The sequence below is a fragment of the Bufo gargarizans genome, chromosome 2 (assembly GCF_014858855.1).
Source record: "Bufo gargarizans isolate SCDJY-AF-19 chromosome 2, ASM1485885v1, whole genome shotgun sequence".
Classification (NCBI taxonomy): Eukaryota; Metazoa; Chordata; class Amphibia; order Anura; family Bufonidae; genus Bufo; species Bufo gargarizans.
The window spans coordinates 570,762,897-570,778,447 of NC_058081.1; the positions used below are offsets into that span (position 1 = coordinate 570,762,897).

The following is a 15,551-nucleotide window of genomic DNA, read 5'->3' on the forward strand; positions in this document are numbered from 1 at the left end:
ATGAAGTAGACTCCTGTGAAGCCCTTTAAGCTTCTTAATCATTCAGGGTCATTAATGCACATAAATATGTTTTATCTTATTAAAGCTTTTAAATAGAAAAATACTGTAGCTAAGCTGATTTTATACTAGAAAAAGTTAAAAACCTCCCAAGAATATTAGCTCTCACTTACAAGAGCTCCGAGTCGCAACGCTTACAAATGTGGCTGAATATTAAGTTTACTGTGAATATTAGGTGTTTATTAAAGCAGTTCTTCAAAATCGTAGCTTTTGGCAAATGGGTGCAGTAAATAATGAGTCCTCCCTATAATATGTTCTATGGGAATAGGGATACTGCATCTCTACTGTATTCCAGATACAGATACAGATGCTGGCAGCCCTTTAGAGTCCATTCAAACGTCCATAAGTTATTTTGTGGTGTGCAAATTGCGGATCCGCAAAACACTGATACCGGCGGTGTGTGTTCCGCATTTTGTGGACCGCGCATGACCAGCCCTATGATAGAAATGCCTATTCTTGTCCGCATAGGACATGCTCTATCTTTTTTGCAGGTCCTCGGAAAGGAACTACGGATGCGGACAGCCCACGGTGTCCTGTCTGCATTTTTTGCGGCTCCTTTGAAATAAATGGATCCTAATCCAGAGCCAGAAATATGGATGTGTGAATGGTCCCTAAAGAGGTTTTATAAAAATACTTGAAATGTAACTTCAGTCAAGCACATGGATGCTGACATGGTACAGAACTCTGCTATGTCCCATGCATCATAGAAATGATTCATGCACATGGCAAGGAACGGAGCCTGTATGGCAGTGCATCGAGGCCCTACAGACCCCAAATACAAAGGCTCCATTGTGTGTTCAATCTCTATGCCTCTGTATAAATTCAGAGGCACGCTATGGATTTTGTATGGGCTTCAGATTGTGTACTGCAGTAATATGTACTGCACTAAACTCAAATGGGGTCATTTATCAAACTGGTGTAAAGTAGAACTGGCTTAGTTGCCCATAGCAACCAATCAGATTCCACCTTTGAATTTTCCCAGCTCCTTTGGAGAATAAAAGGTGGAATCTGATTGGTTGCTATGGGCAACTAAGCCAGTTCTACTTTACATCAGTTTGATAAATGAACCCACAAGTTTGTACAGAGCCATAATACCGCCATGTATGCACATGAGCCCCAAGTGGTCTTGTGGCCCGTACTGAACTTCACTCAAAATATGCAGTATATTCTGGTTGCTATAGGCAAGAAAGGACCATTTGTAAGAATAAGCGCCAGCATGAAGGTAAATATAAATACCCCTCGTGGCGACATTTCCATTTATGCAGGGTACTGTAGTCTAGCGCACAGCCCTTACAAGAGTTGTCACTAGACACATAAAAAAGGTGATGAGGAGGAGTTTCTATCATAATGGTTGCTCTGTGATCAGTGGTTTGAAAAATGGTGGCGTGTAAAGGGACCTTTATGTACGGACTATAGGAAATAAGGGCAATTGGTTTTCTAAGACTTTATACATGAAGCCATCTTGTTTTTTTCCATAGCTTAATATGAGAACATTGTGTCTCTCCTCTAGTAATGCGTATGTGATTAAAAGAAATCTGTCACCACGATCCAGGACTTCCTGCACTAATACAAGTGTAGCATTACAGATAAGGAGTCCAGATCAGTATTTTTTTATTTTACAACTACCCCCCACCGTTAGCGTTTAAAGCTGTGCTCACATACATTGTCAGGACTGCTGTGCATGCGCAGGCATCCTCTCTATTGTGTTAGCATGGCGCCGCAGTCTGGACTGTGTATTTCACTGACAGCTGTGGGAATGGGGACAGTAGGAAAATGGTCATCTGTATTACTGCTGATATTAGTCCAGAATCATGGTGGCAACTTCCCTTTACGTGTTTCATATGGTACATCATATGGAAGAGTGGTTTGTGGTATTTGTTTGATTTTTACTTTCATGACATTGGGGTTAATAAGAGTTGGAGATACTACCATAACATTGGATACCTGTACAATGTCCTATCACTAAGTAGTTCTACAAACACAGTGATCCTCCAAAGTGACAGGAAGAAGAGTGGTCCTCCAATGAATGGTTATCGAAGTTTTAAAAACGAATGGCCTCCTTGGTACACTCGCTGATCAGTTGTTAGAAAGGGCTGTGGTGCTTGTGTGAGCACTGCAGATTGATCATCATTTACATTGATCCGTACTTCACAATGTCACACTTTTCATAGTGGCTGTTCTTAGTATTGCCGCTTTTTCCCATTTACTTAAAGGGATTGTCTCACGTCAGTAAATGGCATTTATTGTGGCAGGCGCAGCACTATGAAGTGCCTTTTGCGCTGTGGCATTAGAAGAATTCTGATGTATCTGACTTTTAGTCTAACCAGACTGTCTGTTACTCTATAATTCCTCTAGCTCCGTTCTATGGAAACAGTAGGTTTAAAGAGCACACCAAATGCTTCAAATAACTCCTTTATTAACTTCAACTTTTCTTCATATATAACACTGCTGCCTCCGCAGCAGATAGTCCATGTACAAAACACATGTTGAATAAAGTATCACAAAATGGCGGTATGCATAAGATGGTGGTTGAACTGTTCAATCTTGTTATTCAACATAAAAGGGTGGATATATTTCTCTCTTCAGTATCTGTAATCTCACTTTAAGTTATTTAAGCACTTTATAATCGCTCTGAGAGGTATATCTGAGGTCTAACTAACAGTTCTACTTGCTGAATGTGGTCGCAATTTGCAGTATGCAGTTAGCAGTAACTATTTGCAGATTGGTTGAGTATTATCTGGTATGGTTGTATGTAATTTGGATTGCAATATGGAATTTGAATGGTTGCAGTTGTGAACTTTGTTGTTTTCAATTGGTGGAACTGTAAGTAAACACATATATAACTGGTTCAGTACACAGTTCTAATCACTATATTAACAGTAGGAACATTATATAACTATTTTAAATACCCATTTTGGCCTCTCTGCTTCCATAAAACACAGCTCTTAGTGGACTGAGTCTGTTCAGCTCCTGTCCCCTGGTGTAATGATTTCTAGCAGCTCCTGCTAGGGGTATTTCCCACACAGGCTGTGTGTGAGGCTGGGTGTGACTGGTCAAAACTCTTGCTGTGTGTGAGGCTGTCTATGATTTATCAAGACTCCTGCCCAGCAACAACAGTTTAACTCTATGCTTTCTGTTGTTTCTGCTGTGTCATTGAGCTTTCCTTACATTATATAATGAATCTTAAAGGCACATTATCTTTTTCTGCTTCTCTAGACACAAAATATAACTATTACATGACATCCAAACATGAAGTCACTGTAAATAACTCTGCTTTTGTCTTTAGCACACAAACATAGGAACTGTATTAAGGTTATTGGCAGGTCTAGCTGTATAAACATATAAGCTATGTTAGCAACCTAGGACAGGTCTTAGCTGGCCAGCTACATTTATCATGTAGAGAAAGTTAATACAAGACAGTTACTAATGTATTGTTATTATCCATATTGCTTCCTTTACTGTCTGGATTCATTTTTCTATCACATTATACACTGCTCATATCCAGAGATTACGACCATCCTGCAATCCATCAGTGGTGGCCGTGCTTGTACCTTATAGGAATAAGCAATGGCTTCTCTGGTGGCCAGGACCGTAGTAGAAGCACACATGCGCTGCAGCTTCCGGCCGGCCACCGTGTAACTGTGCTGCAGCAGTGGCCATAATCCCTGGAAACCCAGTGTATAATGTGATGGAAAAAGAGCAAAGGAAGCAATATGGATAATAACAATACATTAGTGAGTGCCTTGTATTAACTTTCTCTGCCTGATAAATGCAATTTGCTGAAGTGAGACAGCCCTTTAACGATTGCATTCTACTCATTTTGGGCTAAAGATCAATATTTTTAAATTGGTCTTTATTAATGATTCTCTAATGTATAGCCATTATCTCTGAACGTCTGGCAGCTAATAAACACTGTAAACCATATTCTTATTAGTTTGATTTGATAAAGATTTGATGACTGCCTTGCCCAGTCAATCAAAGTGCAGAGGGCACGGCAGTTGCAGAGAGAGCAGACCCTCTAGGTGTAATGGCACCGCTCCTATTGCTCCTAGAGCAGTCATGGCCAACCTGTGGCTCTCGAGCTGTTGTAAAACTACAATTCCCACCATGCCCTGCTGTAGGCTGATAGCCGTAGGCAGACTGGGCATGCTGGGAGTTGTAGTTTTGCAACATCTGGAGAGCCTCAGGTTGGCCACCCCAGTCTTAAAGGCTCATTTGCATATATTAAAACCTTATTTTTCTTGCCAATGTGGCCACATATGAACATGGGAGCAACACAGATGCCTTTGGTTGCACATGTAACAGGTCAGCCAGTTTCATAGGTACAAATCTGGTGACAGATGCCCTTTAATTATCTGTTGCTAATGAGAACTAGAGATATATAATTGGAAATCCCAGTAGATTTTCTATAAAGAGGCTCTGTACTATTGCAGCTTCTGGTCCCATGTAGCTTATTGAAATAATGAATCTCATTGAGATACACATGTTGCTTAATGAAGAATACACCAGCATTTCTATTTCACCACATTATATGAGAATATGGCAGTCCCTGCAAATGATGTCCCTGTTTGACCTAACCAGCCACACAGCAAGCTGTAACTGAAAATAATCATTTTAATGTAAATAGCTTCTTTTGGTGACTAGCCATCTTAGCAACAGATTATGTAAAATCACAAAAAAAGATACAAAACATTCTGCACAATATGATAGTAAATATGCGGATGTGCATGACTACATTTATAAAATAACGGAGAATAATGCACTAAAACAATAGATGCAAACATAATATATGGATTAAGCCCTCACTCTTATGATAAAATCTGAGACTCTCAGCTAATATATTTTGATCAAAACACATCTGTGCCCGCCTACCTGCGCCAAGGTTATCTCAGTCAGGCAGGTCCTAATCTAAACACCAAAAAGCAACAATCGGGAGTTAAAGAGGACCTTTCACCTGAAAATGAAAGTTAAACTAAAGACATAGCGTTACTTACATGCCCCCAGTATTGCTTATTCATTATTCATTTTTCAATCTGTGCCCCCATTTGTCCGCGCAGCCCCCCGGAATATTTGCCGCCTTGTATGCTAATGAGCCATTCGGCTCAACTGGGCGGGCCTTCAAAAGTTCTCCTGGGCGTGTCATTCTTCTCCCTGGCACGGAGCGCATCCAAGCGATCCGCTCTTAGCCAGGGAGAAGACGTTCCAGTTCTCGCGAGATGGCGCCGGCTCCAGATGGATGAAATCGCTCCAGTTCTCGCGAATCTCACAAGAACTGGAGCGTCTTCTCCCTGGCTAAGAGCGGAGCGCGCTGATTGGATGCGCTCCGTGCCAGGGAGAAGAATGACACGCCCAGGAGAACTTTTGAAGGCCCGCCCAGTTGAGCCGAATGGCTCATTAGCATACAAGGCGGCAAATATTCCGGGGGGCACCGCGGACAAACGGGGCACAGATTGAAAAATGAATGCATGAATAAGCAATACCGGGGGCATGTAAGTAACGCTATGTCATTAGTTTAACTTTCATTTTCAGGTGAAAGGTCCTCTTTAAGTAAAGCAATAAATCTTTATTACATGATTACAATAAAATCACATGATTAAAAAATTTTGATCTGTGGTGGTACAGGGAATACATAAGGCACATAGCCAAAGCAGAGATATCTATGGACGGCAAATGGTTACTATTGTAAACGGGTATTAGATATCCTAGTCATTCTCATATATGGTTCTGTAATTAATAAAGTGCAAGTGCTTTGAGCGAAACGCGCGTCGGGGCGCAGGGTCTCTTGACCGGTATGGAACATTTAACACTTACTGGATGGTTTTTTACTTAGCCCTCGGTTATTGAATTTTTCTTGCACTTGCACTTTATTAATTACGTTTCTGAACCGTGTAGGAGTATGACCAGGATATCTAATACTCGTTTACAATAGTAACCATTTGCCGTCCATAGATATCTCTGCTTTGGCTATGTGCCTTATGTATTTCCTGTACCACACAGATCTAAACTTTTTAACCTTGATTTTATTGTAATCACGTAATAAAGATTTATTGCTTTACTTAATTCCCGGTTGTTGCTTTTTGGTGTTTATTATCTATGGGCTTAGTCCAGGGAAATAGTATTTCTACTTGCCCATTTATTGATTGGTGTTAGGTCCTACTCTAAACCTACCTATGCCGTATGGGCATCTATATCTAAGAGGCAACCTTGATTAGGTGGTACATATAGGTGTGCATGCTCCTCCTCCTATTGGTTGCTTGATGCACATAGAGGTGACTAGGAGCAGCACATTATATGTGCAGGGTCTGCTCTCCTGAATGTAAATGCCTATATGGCATATGTAGGTTTAGAGTAGGACCTGCCTGACTGAGACCACCTTGGTGCAGGTAGGCGGGCACAGATGTGTTTTGATCAAAATATATTAGCTGAGAGTCTCAGATTTTATTATTAGAGTGAGGGCTTAGTCCATATATAATATTTGCATCTATTGTTTTAGTGCATTATTTTCCAAAAGATTATGTAGGAGAATTAAGAAATAAAGTAGCAAACTTTGGAAAATATTCCTACATCTTTATTAACAACTATATATTAAAATTGAAAGTTTCCTTTTATTTTATGTAATAAATGAACAGTACAATATTTTTTTTTACATTTTTTCAGATATTTGGTGCTTGAACATGTTTCTGGTGGAGAACTTTTTGACTATCTGGTTAAAAAGGGACGACTAACTCCAAAGGAGGCTCGTAAATTCTTCCGACAAATCATATCTGCTCTCGATTTCTGTCACAGCTACTCTATATGGTGAGTCAGAGCTGTTCCTTTTTTTCTGTAAGCAGTGACGTGATAAATCTTTGCTAACGATAGTCTGACTTGAAAAGGTTACAGCATTCAGCCTCTAAATCTCTGAGCTGACGGATATAGCAACAAAGAAAAAGGCTTTTGTCAGCTTGATGTGAGTGATAGAGAAAAAATATCCAAATTACCCAAGTGCTAAAATGATGGGGGGCATAACTAACATGATATCTCTTCTGCTACATTGCCTGGGGTTACCTAAAATTTTGACAATATTGCATGACAACTGGCCCAAAAATTAGAGTTTATCGACCCTCTTCCCATCTAAAGTTGTATATTTGAATATATGTCTGATTTTAATTTTAAATCCAATTGGTTTTTAAGTTATCTTTAACATCTATATATCAGAATTTAGAGAGGAAGACTTATCCCCAGGGCACAGTCTAACAAGGATATTTAGCAAAACAAAAATGAAATCCTCACTTTTCCAGCTTCCGATCCAAACCCTCTGTATAACTGGTGTAAAGGAAAACTGTTTTAAAGTCTGGATTTTTGTAGCCAACACAAGGGGCAGTGTAGAAGCTTTCTGCATCCTCATTTACTAATGAGTGTAAAAAGTAGGGTTGAGAATATCGACTCCGTCCTACTGTAAAATGTATTGCCTTTGCAAAGGTCTTTACGAAGTTTCAGCAAATTCTGCAACACTTACTTCGTCTCGTCTCTATCACATGTCATTTTGTTTATTCGCATAAATTACTTTATCAAACTACTAAGCCTAACTCTGATTCGTGCCTCAGGCAGGGACACAAAAAGTAGGCAGGGCCAATAACACCATAGTGCAGCACAAAATGCAGCCGAAATTCTACATTCGGGAACACATCTCTACCTGGACCATGTCACAGTACAGGCCTGGGCTGAGTATGACAAGCCGATCCTGAAAATGGCACTTCGGGCACCTGCTGCCATCTACAGGATCGGGTTGTCACACGGATGGCAGAAGTTGAGCCATTAGTCTGTTCATTTACGTGGGGTGGGCGGAAAGGATAGGTGCAAATTAGTTGCAGAAATGTTTTTGACGATCCCATTCATCTGAACAGACCCATTCTGTTCTATGGAGTGGGATTTTCAGTCGCAGACGTTTCTGCCACTAATCTGATGCATGTGAATAGACCTCAATGAAGACTAGAGAAGGTTATTGATGCAGGAAAAAACATTTTTTTGACTATACATTATCTTCCCATTGTCTCCAATCCACGATCTTTCCCCATCTACTCTCCACCTGGTCAGCCACAGAGACCTGAAGCCTGAAAATTTATTGTTAGATGAAAAAAACAACATACGGATAGCAGATTTTGGGATGGCGTCACTGCAGGTCGGGGACAGTTTACTTGAGACCAGCTGCGGGTGAGTACAGAATTTACAAATCTTTTCAAAGCTAATCTTGTAATAATATAAATGTATCACATTGTGTAGCTGTATGTGTTGTTGTGTACGTGATTCTGACTTTGACCTCCATATACAGATGTAGCAGGGCTGATTTTGTCATTTGCTCAGTGTTCTGTACTCACACGATGGTGTGGTTTTTGTTTTTCCGCCACCTATTGAGTCACTATACCTTAGTAAGTGATTATAGAAACACCTAAATAATAAATTTGGCTCTGCTACATCTGCTTCCATCTTGTCAAAAGACGTACACGTCGTTACCATTATTTGGTTGTATCTACATTTACTTCACTTGAAATTTCTGACTTACATTAGCAACATGAATCTACTTAACCAATTCTTCACTTTATCTTGCTGTTAACATCCCTATTCTTTCTCTCTGTCTTCCCTTTTCTTGCATTTTTTTCATGCCTCACTCCCTTGTGTCCAGGTCTCCTCACTATGCATGTCCTGAGGTGATCAAGGTAAGTTTATTGACTTCCATCTTTCCTGTAATATTTCCTCTTACTCTGATTTTCTTAGCAGGGATTCTGCGATGCCAAGCATGCGATGTAATATATGGCCCTTTAAAAACATTTTAAAAATCTGACTGATCCCAACTTCTGCCATTCTGACACTGCCCAGGCCTCTGATGGTCTCTACTTCCTGCTTCAGTCTCTACAAACAGGAAATGCCGGCTGCCACCAGTAACTGGCTGAGAGGACATTTCCAGACATTTTCTGTGGGTTTAGAAGGTGAAGGAAGTAGAAAGCAGCCTCTCAGGATCAATGATTGGTTCTTTTAGTGTTATAAACCACTTTGAGCCCATTGGAAAAACCCTTTAAGATTTTTCCCACCACCATCTTGTGGGTGTCTGTTCATTTAGGACTTTTTCTGTAAGGAACGTTCCACAGTCACTGGAGAATATACCCTGTTGGAGTATACAAACATCATAGCAGGGTCTCCCCTGCTTGGACCCTGCTCAGTGAAACAGATTGGATTGCTGCTAACACACCATGGGGAGATTTACTAAACAAAATGTGCCAAGAAACTCTTCTGTACTACATATATTCACCCATTTTAGACACTTTTCTAACATTTCTATGATTGGTAAGGAGCATGGCTTTGGAAAAATGGGTATGATTTCACAGGAAAGGGACTTGGCATAAATGTAACACCATTAGTAAATGTAGGTCCATGGCTCTAGGTCTGGCAGATTCTAGATGTCCGTATGTTACAGGGACGGCTCTAAATTTAAATGTCCACATGTAACACCATATTCATATGAAAATATATATTCAACAGCAACTTTCCCCTGAAAAATCAGCTTTTTGCAATATGTTTACAAAGCTGATGGGTTCAGTCTGAACAGGGATTGTCTTCATGATAAAATATGAGAAAATAACCACTAAAATACAAAGGTCCCCCTTTAATATGGGAGCGTGCTGCGGTTTTTGTCCGGCCACCTCTCTGGCCGATCCCCATTAAAGTGAATGGGGCCGGGCGGACTTTCGGCAGCATACGTGTGCAATTTGGGCCGGCTCCAGGTTCATGTGGGCCCTTGGGCGATAAATCCCAGTGGGCCCCCATGAGGCATTTTGCTCCCACACGGTATAATGACCCCCAGTGGCCTCTATACAGTATAATGACTACTAGTGGCCCTTCACACAGTATAATGAACCCCCAATTCCCCCCCCCACTGTATTATGACCACCTGTGGCCCTGCATTCAGAATAATAACCCCCAGTCGCCCCCATTCAGAATAATGACCCCCAGTAGCCCCCACACTGGGGGAATACTGTATGGAGGGGGCTGTGGGGGTCATTATACTGAATGGAGGGTCATTGGTGATCATTATACTAAATGGGGGACACTGGGGGTCATTACACTATGTAAAGGGCCCTCACAGTATAATGACCCCACAGTGACCCTCCATTCAGAATAATGACCCCCAGTCGCCCCCACACTGGGGGTTATACTGTATGGAGGGGGCACGAGGGGTTATTATATTTAATGGGGGCTCTGGTGGTCATTATGCTAAATGGAGGGTCAATGGGGATCATTATACTAAATGGGGGGCACTGGGAGTCATTATACTGTGTAAGGGGCCCTCACAGTGTGATGAATGACCCCCCAGTGGCCCCCTCACATACCTATCATTGCAGGGGAGCTGGCGGTCCTGTCATTCACTAACCGCAGCTCCCTGCGCTCCTTCTCTCCGGCCGCCCGCTGCAGCAGCAGTGAGCCAGGCCTGGAGGAGAGAAGGAGATGTGCAGTGATGTAGCTAGAACTGACTGGGCCCCACAGCAAATTTTAGTACACCCCCCTCCCCCCCAATGTGTGTTCACATCACGTTTTTCCTATCGGTTTGATGTATACAAATGTGCAGCACTCCACGTTTTTGTATCCTGCAGAGTCAAGTGAAAAATGCAGACGTTAACGTATATGTTTTTTTACAATGGAACTGTATGGTGAACGGATGCCACTGTACGGCATCAGTCTGAGGATTGTATGGTGAACGGACGCCACTGTACGGCATCAGTCTGAGGATTGTATGGTGACCGGACGCCGCTGTACGGCATCAGTCTGAGGCATCTGGTAACGCAGACATTTTTGGTATACATTAAATGGATGGCACAAATGGGATGTGAACCTAGCCCTAGTGTCAGAATAAGCCCCAGTACACAGCGGAGCAGTGTGGCGGAGAGGGGAGGCCGCCATGTACTGACAGAACGCTGCCTGGTCCTGGTGGTCAGGGATGAGGACTGTGCTTCCCAAGGATCATTTTCTACTGGGAAATACAGGGCCCAGTATAATACACTAGAATCTATATAATATAAAGATATTAGCTCTACCCCCAAATAATAATACAATTAGGGGGTCATTTATTATATATAAATACGTCTATGTTAGGCTACTTCACACTTGCGTTCGGGGCTCCGCTTGAGAGTTCCGTTTCAAGGGGCTCACAAGCGGCCCCGAACGGATCCGTCCAGCCCTAATGCATTCTGAGTGGATGCGGATCCGCTCAGAATGCATCAGTCTGGCAGCGTTTGTCCTCCGCTCGGCTCAGCAGGCGGACACCCAAACGCTGCTTGCAGCGTTCGGATGTGCGCCTGGCCGTGCGGAGGCAAACGGATCCGTCCACAGTTACAATGGAAGTCAATAGGGACGGATCCGTTTGAAGTTGACACAATATGGCTCAATTTTCAAACGGATCCGTCCCCCATTGACTTTCAATGTAAAGTCTAAACGGATCCGTTTGCATTATCATGCAAACGTATACGTTCTGAACGGATGTAAGCGTTTGCATTATAGGTGCGGATCCGTCTGTGCAGATACCAGACGAATCCGCACCTAAACGCAGGTGTGAAAGTAGCCTTAGGCGTATTTCTGACAAAGATTGTGGCACAAAGGTCCTTAGCACCGCAATCTGTATCTTTTCCCGCTCATGCCAGGTCTAAAAAAGGATGGCGTGGGCAGGGAAGGGGATACAGTTATGGCCATACAGTTATTGGATACCACCGCCATATAGTGATAACACCGCCATACAATGATAAAACCACCATACAGTGACAGGATAAAAGGGTATAAGAGGGCACAGTGCAGGGAATGACTATGGGCACTGCACAGGGTGTGGTAAGAGGGCACAATGCAGGGTATAAGTGGGCACAGTATGGGGTGGGGGGCACAGTCACATGACCCTGTGACGTTAGAAGGTCCTTATGGTGAATGCTGTTCAGATGCCACCATAATGAGAGGCAGAGGAGTGAGACAGGGGCCCTTAATGGACAGGACGGGTGGACACAGCAAGTAGGTGGAAGGGGCTCTGAGGGGGATTCATACAAGAAGTAGGGGCAGGAGGTCTGTGCAGGGCAGCAATAGGAGATAGGAGGGTGAAACAGGAGCTCTGGATACATGAGGGAGGAAAGGAGACAGCAGGGGCCCCATGAGGATGAGATAGGACAGGATATGGGGGGGGGGGGCAGGTGTCATGGAGGCAAACTGCTTAATGAAACAGTAACACAACTAAATAGCATGAAGCAGCCGATCGAAGAGTCCCCCCCCCCTTCTGTCCCACAGACAAGAGACAGACAGAGTGCAGACTCACTCACAGCTCCAGCCCTCCGGTCTCTCTCCTCAGGCAGCATGTGTCCTGTGTAGAGGGGGCGTGTTCTGAGTCTCTGCGCTCAGGGGGCGTGTCTGAGTCTCTGCAGCTCAGAGGGCCCCACCAAAGGGGTACTGCGTAACTGAAATGACAGCAGTGAGAGCTCCCATCTGTATTGATGGAAGTGCTCATAGCAGCTCAGTGGGCCCCCCCAGGAGCATTGGGCCCCGGCACTTGCCCGGGGATGCCGGGTTATGACGCCGGCCCTGTGTGCAAACGGTAGTACGGATTTGGCAGGCTGTTCCCCTGCCGGAACAGTCTTCCGGAAAAGCTTACCGTGAGTGTGAAAGTAGCCTTACATAGTGCACATAACGTTGTACACGGCGTTTACATTCTGGTTTTATTGGAAAGGCAATACAAAAAAAATCACCAATGTGACGTTTTGGCCATCAGAGTCAGGATCTTCTTCAGACTTTGATTGCTATTTAGCTGTCAATATTGGACTGTATTCTTCCAGAATCTGAAGAAGGTCCTAAATGTGAGGACTGAAACATTATTTTGATTATTTTGGATTGCCTTTTTAATAAAGAATTACTAGTGTGGAAACACTGCAATTTGAGTGCAGAGTGCTGCTTGATGTTGATATTTGTATCAAGATCCTATTCGTGGACCAACAGCATGGGTGCACCTCCAATGAGGCCAGGTGAGGCAACTGACTCAGGCGGCGAAATCTGGAGACAAGTGGGGGCGGTGGCACGGCCATAGGAAATGAGCCCTTTCATTGAATCACAGTATGCCTTTAATGGTAGGGCTGGAGGGGGGCTGCAGTTTAAATTTTCGCCTCAGGCAACAAAAAGGCTAGATGCACCCCTGACTAAGAGTTACAGCCTGAGATCTCCTATGCAGTTACTAAATGGCCGTGATAAATCCATACAGAAATTCCAGATGTGAGGTTTTGGTAGTTTTAGGGTTATTCATACTAAAGGGCCATGTACTCTTACTCGCTTCCAGACACCGCTTTTTTGTCTTGCTATATTAGTTTTCAACAAATATAGGAGGGCTACGATCAAGGGCGTAGCTATAGGGGAAGCAGGGAAGGCGGCTGCTTTGCGGCTCAAACTCAGAAGGGGCCGACCCAGGAGGACAATTAAAAGATTTTATTGTCAGGGCCCCCCCAGTATTAGAAAATGACATTACATACAGAGACACTGTAGAAAACGGACAGACAGCGGCTGTTGGGCCTCGTCTAAGAGAGCGATTTTGAGTAGCCACAAGGGTGGGGGTTCCACGGGAGGAGGGGGTTGCAAAGAAGTTCCTGGGGGTGGCCCCGTTAAAAAATTTGCTGTGGGGCGCAGTCATTTCTAGTTACGCCACTGGCTACAATAGAATTGTGTCACCTAACCTAGACCCTAACCATGGCTTACCCTTTACTCATCAGACTTGTGGATGCAGACTGCACATGGGTGTGCAGTCCACATCTTTTGAGTCCCCATTGAGGTCAATGGGTCCACATCAGATCTCCAAAAACGCGGATCGGATGCAGAGCAAAACTACGGCCATATGTATGAGCCCTAAATGATGTAATACATTTAAATAACAGCATTTCACACAAACCAGGGTTGATTGAATGGTTGAATGATTTGCAGACGTTGAATGAAATCCTCCATGCTGCCAGAGGAAAAAGATCTGCAGACTAAAGAAGACTTCATGGATTACAAGGTGTCATGCAACGTGACACATATGGCATGAGTGGCGCATTGACCTGACATGCAGTGACACGATGCTGAAGGCACGCGGTGCAGGCCTGTAGGTAATCAGTGCCATGCACTAGTTCTACGGAAAAGCCAGGCTTCTGAGGAGCTGAGCTGTTGTGACAGACTGAGGATGCCAGGATAAAGTCATTGTGAATTCATCCCCCACCACAGCTGATCTGACACCGTCTTGTCTGTATGGCAGAGGAGACCGCAGCTTTGCATTGCTGAATTTTTATAGGGATTGCGGCTCAATAAACAACCTGGGTCGTGCATTATAAACCACCATATTTTATATACTTTCATGTACTCAACTAGGATCCTTCTATAGTTATATTGCTTGGATTATAGAAAAAAAGACCTTGCCATTATATAACTCAACCCCATTATATAAGTCAGTAATACTGATCATTCAGAATTCATAGTCACAACCTAAACCTAATGAGCATATGCCTAAGTGGCGGCCATTTTGTATGGTGACAACTTATAGATCCTGTGACATTCAGATACTGGACACGTTTCTATAAATGTAGTTATGTGACTTGGAGATGCCATTGTTTCCATTATTTGGAAATTCTTTTAGATACTGATTTTGCCCTCTAAATGGTGGCCCTGTTCCCCTAGGCTCTGCTCACACTGTGCATTTTATTTGTGTTTGGCACTTAAGTGAGGTCAGGATAGGTGATAAATGTCTGATTGCTGGGGAACCCCAACAGATCACTAAAATGGTGGTCTCGAGCCCCTTGTCTGCACTGAAGAGGAGTTTCAGTGGAGTAGTGTTGAACATGTTCTCTGCCAACTCCACTTAAAGGGATTTTTCTGGAGTTCGATATTGATGGCCTAACCTCAGGACAGGTCATCAATATCTGATCATGGGGGGTCTGACCTGGCATACCTGCTAATCAGCTATTGGAAGAGGCCGCAGCTCTTTGGTGAGCACTGAGGTCTCTTAACAGCTTACCAAGCACAGCGCCATATATTGCATAGTGGCTGTGCTTGGTATTGCAACCCAGAGATTGGCTGCACATAAGCCATGTGACCAATGACTGTAACATCACTGGCCGCAGCACTGACCAGAGCACCGACTCCTCTTTTAACAGCTGATCAGCAGGGTGGCGGGTGTGAGACCCCCACCAATCAGATACAGGAAGGTCAGCCGTTCACGTGATAACAAGTGCTAGCATTAATGATGAACAAAACACTTTAATGACATCAGCTCTGCTACATGGTTATATTCTGCTCTTAATAAATATACTAATTTTAAAATAAAAATGACAAACATAAAATAATAAAGCAGAATATAAAAAAAATGGAGCTGGTAAACGGCAGGACACATTCAGCAGCACATGGACTCGGTGGTTCACCCCAAAGACCTATTCAACCTTGACCAAAGCAACATCATGTTTGTTCTCTGTGTTATACTC

At 43.3% G+C, this 15,551-nt stretch overlaps 1 protein-coding gene across 1 annotated transcript in view; it reads left to right on the forward strand.

The window, feature by feature from the left end:
- BRSK1 (BR serine/threonine kinase 1) overlaps nucleotides 1-15,551 on the forward strand; it is a 343,661-nt gene that overhangs the window by 223,542 nt on the left and 104,568 nt on the right. The window contains exons 4-6 of the mRNA XM_044278206.1: nucleotides 6,715-6,855; nucleotides 8,134-8,250; nucleotides 8,720-8,753. Of these exons, the coding sequence (XP_044134141.1) occupies nucleotides 6,715-6,855; nucleotides 8,134-8,250; nucleotides 8,720-8,753 (292 nt within the window). The remainder of the gene's footprint in view (nucleotides 1-6,714; nucleotides 6,856-8,133; nucleotides 8,251-8,719; nucleotides 8,754-15,551) is intronic.